Source organism: Lethenteron reissneri, chromosome 69 (genome assembly GCF_015708825.2).
Source record: "Lethenteron reissneri isolate LAM-NWPU_2019-01 chromosome 69, ASM1570882v1, whole genome shotgun sequence".
NCBI classification, from domain to species: domain Eukaryota; kingdom Metazoa; phylum Chordata; class Hyperoartia; order Petromyzontiformes; family Petromyzontidae; genus Lethenteron; species Lethenteron reissneri.
In genome coordinates, this window is record NC_083847.1 from 5,206,692 (window position 1) to 5,217,788 (window position 11,097).

The 11,097-nt window shown below is 47.2% G+C and overlaps 1 protein-coding gene across 1 annotated transcript; it reads left to right on the plus strand.

Moving 5' to 3' along the window:
- The first annotated feature begins 3,978 nt into the window (after nt 1-3,978).
- On the plus strand, nt 3,979-5,013 carry LOC133360650 (odorant receptor 131-2-like). The gene has a single exon (XM_061579444.1). It carries the CDS (start codon nt 3,979-3,981, stop codon nt 5,011-5,013), a length of 1,035 nt encoding a protein of 344 aa, XP_061435428.1.
- The last annotated feature ends 6,084 nt before the right edge of the window (nt 5,014-11,097 follow it).

Consider the following 11,097-nt stretch of genomic DNA (forward strand, 5'->3'; position numbering starts at 1 on the left):
GGGTTAAAAAACGACCGAAAGATTTGCACGGTCCTAAGCAAGCAAGCGAACTTAATATAAAGGATTTAAAAACTCGAGAACATTGAGACTCTCCTGAGTGCGGAGGGTTCGTTTGACGATAAATGGTCCTCCCCAAGTTCATTGCTCTATGCGTCAGCAGCCCACTCCGTCAGCGAAGGCAGCAAGAAACACCAGGTCTGGTTCGACGAAAACTCCACATACATCTCCACCCTACTTGACAGCGTGCACATAGTGCTTAAAGCCACACTCAACAACCCCATTTCTGAGGCGCTCAAAAGTCAATGGCAGGAGCAGAGGTGTAAGCACAGCGTGCTCTACGACACCTGCAAAATGAGTGGTGGATCTCCAAAGCACGTCCCCTCGGAAGTGCAGGACCAAACTAAGATAGCCCAGAGGTGGGGTAAACACTTTGGAGTTCTCTTAAACCAGCCGAACCCACTTGATCACTCAGTCCTGGAGGAGCGCCCAACACTGCCCACCATCCAGAGCCTTGATCTCCCACCGACGTTTTTCTGAGGTTTCCACCGCCATCAGGTCGCTGATGAACAACACGACTCCTGGACCTGATTACATTCCCTGCTGAGATCCTGAAACAGGGGGACTATCTCTGCACCAGAGCAGTTCACCTGTTCATCTCTGAGATATGTAGGCAAGAGAGCATCATCCCCCATCAATGGAGGGATACAAAAACAAGGAGGACAAATCCATCTGCGGCAACAGCAGGGGCATATCCATCCTTGCAGTTTCTGGCAAAGTCCTGGCCAAGGTCATGCTCCGCATACTCATTGACACCATCACTGAAGACTTGCTACCAGAGGAGTCCCAGTGCGGCTTCAGAAAGACTAGAAGCACAATGGACATATTCTTGGGTTATTTCGGTAAAGTCACGTATGTAAGAAAATTTAATTAATAAAAGTAAAATAATAAATTTTAATTTTTTACCTACGTGACTTTACCGAAAAAACCCAAGAATATGAATCCTTGCAGTCACGAAAGCTTCAAATCTAGAATCACAATGGACATGATCATCACTGCACGCCAATTGCAGGAATAGTTCTGTGAACAATAGAATTATGGGTAACAGCCCGTTCTACCAGTTGCACCTGTGGGCAAGGCACGGATCAATCTGGGGGATCTAAAGAGGTACGGGGGGGGGGCGGAGCCGGCCACACTGTTGAGGATATAAGGCAAGCTCCGACTCACAATTGGGGCTGCTGCGGTGGGGAGTGGAACTGGTGGGGCTGATTTCGTCGTGATCTTCTCCATTCTGCAAGCCGTGGGTCTGGCAGCATGCTGGCTGTCCCCACCCGGTATGGGGTTATCCCCGAAGGCTGTGAAGGCCGGAAATAAAGAGATAGAGAGTACCTCCTACTAGTGTCTGTGAATTGGCACACTACAGTTGTATAGAAGTGTTGTGTACAGTAGTGTAGTGTAGATGACAACCCCCTACGCATTTCACAAGTAGTACTAATCACATATCTGCATTTGCCATAAATATGCTAAATTTCTCTTGCTATGCAAATTCTTTTGTCAAGGCGCTCTGCCCCTTCCAACCCAGCTTAAATATACTCTCCAAGCGTGGTGGTGTTTCATTCAGACGCTGTCTCCCCGACAGACCTGGTCTTCACCTGAGGATGGCTGCTTGCGTTGTGGCCGAAACGTCGTGAGAATTATTTTATTACGTTTTATTTTATTATTTTATTATTTCCATTCTACGTGATGACTTTACCGAAAGAACCAAGAAGATAACCCGTGTGTTGAATTTGAGCCGGGGGTTATTCACTAAAAGGGGCTTGGATCACGAGACGGGTGATGGGAAGAGTGAAATAAAAAGTGGAGCCGTGTCGAGAGAAGAAGCAGAAAGATACGTATTTTGGACTTGCAGTGTAGTAGTTTGAGTTGGTGTTGATACAACCTGCAGTATGGTGGATGGGTGAGAGTGGGTGAGTTATTGTGACCTGCAGTGTGGTGTGTAAGGAGGTGGGTGAGGAAGTGGGTGAGTTGTTGTTGTCTGCAGTGTAGTGGTTGTTGGACACCGAGTGTCCATCCAATTCACGGAACCAGTAACCATGGTAGTTGAGTTATAAGAGTGACTTGCATTGCCCATAAACTAACATTGCTTATAGACTAACACTGCCCATAGACTTACATTGCCCATAGACTAACACTGCCCATAGACTAACATTGCCCATAGACTAACACTGCTCATAGACTAACATTGCCCATAGTCTAACATTGCCCATAGTCTAACATTGCCCATAGACTCACACTGCCCATAGACTTACACTGCCCATAGACTTACATTGCCCATAGACTAACACTGCCCATAGACTAACACTGCTCATAGACTAACACTGCCCATAGACTAACACTGCCCATAGACTAACACTGCCCATAGACTAACATTGCCCATAGACTTACACTGCCCATAGACTAACATTGCCCACAGACTAACATTGCCCATAGACTCACACTGCCCATATACTTACATTGCCCATAGACTAACATTGCCCATAGACTAACACTGCCCATGGCATCGTTGAAGCTTTAAGCGCATGGGGTCCGTAAAGGGGCTTGAGGCGTGACTCCAAGCGATGACGAGTGACGTTATCGAGGTCATCAATGACGACCATTCCCGTGGCCCCTCCTCCCCCCACCTCTCCACCCCCTCCCCCCACCCACCGTTCTAATATTTAAGAGCATTCGTGGTGCCGGTTGCAAAAATCAAGGCGTCGTGGGTTAGGTTCAATCGGACAAAATCACGCCGGCCATCATGGTCGTCTTCGTCGTCATGGGCTGATGAACAAATTTGACTTTTTAAAAAATTATTTTACACAAACAACGTTGTGCGTTTCCAACACTTTATTTAATTCGACATTTTTTTTCCTCGGACCTCCCGTGAGTCGGTTTAACGGTCGATTGTATTTGTTTGGAGGGGGTTTATTTGCTCCGTTAGGCTCTGGAGTGAACGCGAAATACAAAAGACGATGTATTTGTTAGGGTAAGCCACTGGCGCTGTGCTGCACTTTAAAATCATCGTCTAGATTTGTTGCTGTGTTTAGTTTGTTGTGCTTCCCCCCGCACCTCCGATTAGCAAAGGTGGCTACGTGCGCTGCGAAAGAAATTCAACATACTATACTACACACTACACTATACACTACAATACACACTACACTATAATACACACTACACTATACACTATACTATACACTACAATACACACTACACTATAATACACACTACACTATACTATACACTACAATACACACTACACGACATACTACACTATACACTACAATACACACTATACACTACACTATACACTACAATACACACTACACTATACACTGCACTATACACTACAATACACACTACACTACATACTACACTATACACTATGCTATACACTAAAACATGATACACTACGATACACTACACTAAATTGAAAATTCGTTTCTTTATAATTTTTTGTTACCTGTCACTTCCACCGCACCTCCGATTAGCACGGTGGGCTATGTAGGGTGCGAAAGAAGTTCAAGATAAGTACAGTAATTGTCCATGGCTATGCTATCCAAACTGTGGACTGTATAGTAAACCCATAGACTCATAGAGATGCATAGAACCCCGTAGTAACATAGAGAGCCATAGAGACTCTATAGTAAAGCCATAGACTCATACAGATGCGTAGAGACACAAACCCATAGAGACACATAGAGACCCATCGAACAGCAGCATCACGCGAACTCTCTCTCTCTCTCTGCTGAAGTCCTCTCGTTGTGGCAGTAGCAGCAGCAGCAGCAGGACATTGGCATCGAGCTTCTGAAGAACAACAATAACGTCGCTGTTGGCACCACCACCATCACCACCACCGTCGTAACCGTCGCGCGAGAACGGAATAGAGTATCTTCGGAAGGTCAATTCTTGTAGCCCGTTGCGCATGGGAGGTGCGAAAGAGACATGAACGCCTCTGGTCTCAACGCAAGCGCGCTGGCGTCACCACCACCGCCTCCTCCGCATGCCAACGCCACGGTCGCCACTTACTTACCCTACGGCCTGATCATCGACCTCATCAACGGCATCAACGCCTTCACCATGCTGCCGTCCCTCTGCTTCCTCGCCTGGATCCTCGCCGCGATTCTGGGCACGCGCCTCCGCCACAACTACCGCCACGTCCTCTTCGCCAACCTGCTGCTCTGCGACAGCCTCTTCCTCATCTCCTCCGACACCGTCGCCATCCTCGTGTGGCAACGGGTGCCCATCCCCGCCGTGCCCTGCTACGCGTTCGCGCTCGTCGCGAGCGCACTCAAGTACGCGGGCCTCCTCTGCGTCACCCTCATGTCCCTCGAGCGATACGCCGCCGTTTGCCACCCGCTGCGCTACCACGCCTGGTTCGACCGCCCCGTCGCCCTCGTCGCGTCGCTCGCCGCCGTTTGGAGCGGTTGCGCGTGGTCGCCCCTCGCGCGCGTCCTCCTGCTCGTCTCGGATGGCGTGCCGCTGCCCGCCAACGAGGCCGTGTGCGCCGTCGAACGGATCGAGGGGCTCATGCCCAACGCGACCGCGCTCTTGGTCCTGCGCGAGGCGACGAACGCGGCGGCGTTCGTGGCCAGCAGCGTCGCCGTCGCGTTCAGCTACGTGAAGGTGTTCGGTGCGGCGAGGCGCGTCGCCGCCGCTACCGCCACCGCCACCGCCACCGCCACGGGTTCCGGCGGAGCGTCGAAGGCGCGCAACACCGTGGCGCTCCACTCGCTGCAGCTCGTCCTCTACATCTGCTCGCTGGCGAACTCGGCCGTGCTGGCGGTGGTGGGCGCGGCGATCGGAGACCCGCGCGCCTCCAGCGTGGCGCGTTCCGCGACGTACGTGGCGCTCTTCGTTCTCTCCAGACTCGTGGCGCCTGTCGTGTACGGCCTTCGCGACAAGGAGATCCTTGGGCAGATGAAGCGGATGCTCGGCGTCGTTCGGCCCGTCGAGGTTGCTCCGGCAGAGGTCGCCTGAACGAGTTTCACTTCGTATTCTTTGGGTCTTTTCGGTGAAGTCTCGTCGATTGGATTTTGACTGAAAGCTTCCGTGACTGCAATAATTCACATTCTATGATTCTTTCGGTAAAGTCACGGCGATAGCTTTTGACTGAAAGCTTCCGTGACTACAAGAATTCATATTCTATGATTCTTTCGGTAAAGTCACGGCGATAGATTTTGACTGAAAGCTTCCGTGACTGCAAGAATTCACATTCTATGATTCTTTCGGTAAAGTCACGGCGATAGATTTTGACTGAAAGCTTCCGTGACTGAAGGAATTCACATTCTATGATTCTTTCGGTAAAGTCACGGCGATAGATTTTGACTGAAAGCTTCCGTGACTGCAAGAATTCACATTCTATGATTCTTTCGGTAAAGTCACGGCGATAGATTTTGACTGAAAGCTTCCGTGACTGCAAGAATTCACATTCTATGATTCTTTCGGTAAAGTCACGGCGATAGATTTTGACTGAAAGCTTCCGTGACTGAAGGAATTCACATTCTATGATTCTTTCGGTAAAGTCACGGCGATAGATTTTGACTGAAAGCTTCCGTGACTGCAAGAATTCACATTCTATGATTCTTTCGGTAAAGTCACGGCGATAGATTTTGACTGAAAGCTTCCGTGACTGCAAGAATTCACATCCTATGATTCTTTCGGTAAAGTCACGGCGATAGATTTTGACTGAAAGCTTCCGTGACTGAAGGAATTCACATTCTATGATTCTTTCGGTAAAGTCACGGCGATAGATTCTAACTTAAAGCTTCCGTGACTGAAGGAATTCATATCCCATGGTTCTTTCGGTAAAGTCACGTAGATTGAAAAAATAACAATATAATAATCAAATAAAGTGAGTACAAATATCACGACGTTTCGATCGCAACACAAGCGTTCGTGATGACGGCAATACATTTTTTACTAACAAACTGGCACTCGTTACAAGCTCCATCACTGCTTCTTTCAATTCCCACTCTTAAATTCCCTCGGTTTCCCAGCTCTTATTCCTCACGCTTCACCCCCCCCCCCCCCCATAATTTCTTATCTAAATTCTACCCCTGTATCACGGAAAGACGTTCTTGCTTTAATTCAATCAAGTTTACATGAAGCCGCGTCTCCTCTTAACATCCTTCTTGGGGCCTTCTTTAAACACATTTTTTTCCCACCGAACTCCTTATTGCGACTGCGCTCCATCGCAAACGCTTAATTTTCATCTTTTAGAATAAGACAAGTTTCACCACCCGATTAGATACTGGCAACCCTGACGGCTACCGGCCGATGACTAACCTCTCCACCGTAATAGAGTTTTTTTTTTTTGGGTTAGATCGTGTAAATATATAAATGTGTTGTTAAAACCCGCCACCGCCAACTAGTAAGGGTCGTCACGTAAACAGAACGTGCCAATTCGTCACTAGTACAGCACTAGTGTGTAGTGTAGTGTATAGTGTCGTATACTAGTACAGCACTAGTGTGTAGTGTAGTGAATAGTGCAGTATACTAGTACAGCACTAGTGTGTAGTGTCGTGTATAGTGTAGTGTATAGTGTCGTATACTAGTACAGCACTAGTGTATAGTATAGTGTAGTGTACTAGTACAGCACTAGTGTGTAGTGTATGGTGTAGTATACTAATAAAGCACTAGTGTACAACGTATTGTATAGTGTAGTGTATAGTGTAGTATACTTGTACAGCACTAGCGTATAGTGTACTATACTAGAACAGCAAACCGGTGTGTTGGCGAGCCAAGCCACAACATTTACAATCAGAGTACAACGTTTTGCCAGTAATTACAACCAGCTTCATCAGGCGAAAGCCAGATTTGTGGACAAGTCCGTCCTTTTCATTCCTACGTGTTAAACTAACCTCTCCGCCGTTTCTAAACTCCTTGGGCGTCTTGCCCTCGCACAACTTTCAGACTAACATTTGCCTCTTCACTGAACCTTTGCCCCTATCCATCTGCCTAGCGTGATACTTTCTCCACGGAGACTGCAATTGCCAGAGCCTTCGACGACCATCTTCCAATCGTCGACTCCGGTTCAATCACGGCTCTCACTGGGTCTGGACATTTCACCAGCTCTTGCTGCTGTGGTTCACCTACAGCGCAACCAGTCTCTTTGAGTCTGACTTTGGAATCGGAGGATTAGTCCTAAAATGGACCTCATCCCATTCGGCCGGGAGGACCTCCTGTTAAAAGGAGGTGAATCCACATCCACCATTAGAAATCACTCGTGCGGGATCCCTCAGGGTTCCGTGTTTGGACCACTTTTGATTGTCTATACACTCCCCCCTCCACACCCCCAATCAGTCGACTTCTGAACATATGCATCAATAAGCCCCACTCGTGATCATGGAAATGAAAATCTCTCTGAGCGTCTTGCAGCGCTGGTGCTCTGGCTCGCACGAATTGTTACAGCCTCGCGTCGGTATACACTACACGACTATACACTACACGATTATACACTACATTATACACTACACGACTATACACTACACGACTATACATTACACTACTATACACTACACTATACACTACACTATACACTACACGACAATACACTACACGACTATACACTACTATACACTACACTAAACGCTACACCACTATACACTAAACGACTATACACTACACGATTATACACTACACTATACACTACACTATACACACTATAACACTACACAACTACAAACTACACTACTATATACTATACACTACACTATATTGCACAGTACACTACTATAGACTACACAATACACTACACTATACTATATTCTTAGGTTTTTTCCGTAAAGTCACGTAGGTAAAAAATGAAAATTAATAAAAGTAAAATAAAATAAAAATCACGACGTTTCGGAGGCAACACAAGCTTCCGTCTTCAGGTGGAACCGTCACAGCCACGACAGCTGTATCAAGTAAATGAGAGATTACAAGAGCTACCACTCCGTTTATATAATGGTTGAAGAGGGGAAGGGCCAAGTACGGCACACTTTTTATTAATATGGTAAGGTGAGGCTTAAGTCTATTCTTAGTCTTAAGCCTCACCTTACCATATTAATAAAAAGCTATCGTGGCTGTGACGGTTCCACCTGAAGACGGAAGCTTGTGTTGCCTCCGAAACGTCGTGATTTTTATTTTATTTTACTTTTATTAATTTTAATTTTTTACCTACGTGACTTTACCGAAAAAAACCTAAGAATATGAATCCTTGCAGTCACGAAAGCTTCAAATCTAGAACTACACTATACTGTTACATCCTCACGTTGGTTCTTTGCTGTCGCCCCCATTGGTGTGGAACTCTCCAATCCCTTTGCACATCGGCAACATCAAATGTACTCGGACTTTCTCGAAACATCGAAATGCCTCTTCTATCTCTATCTGGATCCGGGCTTTCGAGCAGCCCTCAGCTTGGCTCCACGCCTCCGAGTTTGTTGACCAGTCGGCAAGATTTGGCGCGTTTTTATAAATGTCCATCGTTTTTAATATTACCAGTAAAACCTTGGATTGCGAGTAACTTGCGAGTGTTTTGCAAGACGAGCAAATTTTTAAAATAAATATTAATTTGATAAACGAGCGAGGTCTTGCAATACGAGTAGCACGTGTCTACGCTTTGTCTGCCGAGCGTCACGTGATCACAACTGATATACGAGTGCTTTGATATACGAGTGCTTTGGATTGCTCGCAATCCAAGCTTTTACTCTATTTGTTCGGCCTGCATACGCATCTCACGTGTTATCGTGGACTGCGCTTTACCTCTATATTATTCTTTATTATAACGCGATGTTTCCGAAGCGCAGCGTTCTTCGGGAACGCAACTGCCACCGCTGTATAGGGGAACAGACCGCGTGTATGTTGGACTTCTTTCGCACTGTACGTAGCCAATCGCGAGTTTGAAGCACGGCAATGCCCCGATATTAAGTCTGCAAAATAAGCTACTGGTCTCGGTGGGTCTTTACCTGGTAAAATATAAATAGTTTAGTTTAATTAGTATTTATTTTTGTAGCGATTTGCTTACCTTCCCTATACTTTGCACTCTCATCGTGCTTGTGAGTGTTGCGTTTGTTGTTGTAACGTTCGTACCCCGTGCCCCCAAATGGACATCTGTGAAAAGGAGCTTCATAGCTAATCGGATTCCTCCTGCAGTATAAATAAACATTCTGATCATGATCATGATTCTGGCATCGTTTCGCAAATACGTCGCACCCGTTTAGCGTCGCCTCAACCCCGCAGACTTACATCGCTGACTGCACCATCCGCCCTCTCTTGTATCCGTCGCCTCAAACCTTCACCTCCACCACCGGTCCTGTAATGCGCTTCGATTTACGCCGTTTTGCATCCCCGGACGGAAACCGGGGTATTGCTGCACGGTACGAATGTCGCGTGTGGTGTGCGTTTTTGGCATCGTTGATGGGCTGGTTAGTGATGTATGTACGGTATGTTGCACCGTACATACTCAATTGTGCTAATTGGAGGTGCGGGGAAAGAACAACAAACTAAACACAAAAAGCACTTCTAAAGAAATGAGTGTTCAATCTAAATGATTTAAAAGTGCATAGCTCTGGTGGCTTCCTAATATCGCAAGAGCGTTCCAGATGGCCGCAGAAGCGCATCTGAAAGTGCGCGATGCGCCTTTGTTCGATGGCCAGCCAAAAGCCGCTGCTGCGAGGACGACTGGAGATCGTGCGATGTTGGTTTATGCTCCTTGAGATCAGCATGGTATTGCGGTTCATTTGTGGCAAGCACTTTGTGTGTAATGAGTGCGACCTCGTGATGTATTCGTTCGGCGACCAGAAGCCAATGCAGCTCGGTGAGCACCGGACGGACACGGTCGGATCTTGCAGTACCCATCACAAGTGCCAGAGAATTTTGTGCACGCTGCCGCTTGCTAATGTTTTTGCCAGACGTCCCGTAGGGCAGCGAGTTGCAACAATCGAGCCTTGTCGATACTACTACGCTACACGCCACCACCGTGTTGGCCTTGTCACGACACGTGGCGACCTTTAGTCGCAATTCTGCCACTCAAAGCGCCACCATCACATGGATAGGGTCGACTCAGGGAGGCGCGAGGATGAACCGGACGGGAGGGGAAAGTCGGCAGCAGGAGCCACGTAAGGTTGAGCCGGCGCGACCAACAATTGCCCACGCTCTGCGGTCCTCTCTATGTATTATTAAGGTGTTTGAAGCCAATGAATGATGAGTGTCTTACATGCAGGAGGAAAATCGGAGCAACTGGAGAAAACTAACACATGCGAGGGGAAAACACCAAAGTAACTGAACCAATTTCACATCAAGCTATATATTTTTATTTATTTTATTTGTGTGCTCATGCTAGGGATGCCACAACATATTTTTTATCAGGATATGACAAGGTATCATGTTAAATTTCACGATATGATGATGAATGCGATATCGGTTTACGATAACACGTCCTTGTGATTGTATTTCCCATTCGTATTGTCTCGTTTTTTGTGCGCGCATGCGTTCACACATTTCAATCACGAATAAAAATTAGCTTCAAAGTTTCAACTGGGGGTTCACTCAACACGACACAACACGCATCACAAACTGGAGCATTCAAACCGACAACAATCACCCGGCTCCCTGTCCTTGCAAACATTCTGCAAACCAAATATCCACAGAGACATCACGCAAAAGCTGCAAGGGAGGTGACGCCTCTTCTTGCCGAAGACAACCAACCTACAAACGTCATCAACCAAGATCTCAACAATGTCATGTCGCCTTTGTCTCGAGTCCCGATGCCCCTTCTGGGATCGCACTGCTGCTGTCGCCATCCTAGAACCTCACCCAGTTGCGGAAGAACGCTGCTGTTGGCGAATAGAGTGGAACAAACGAGACCCAAGCATCATCATAACCTCCTGGCTTTGACATTCCCCGTAGACACTGGTGGTGTAACCATCACCCGCATCAACAGGCCGATGCGCGGACATCTCCTTCGTGAATGGAAAATTAAAGACACCAAGCCACAGTAGTACGATTGTGGGCAGGAAACACAAACTATGGACCGCATAGTACACCAGTGTAACACGTAGGCTTTCGCGACCAATGTTA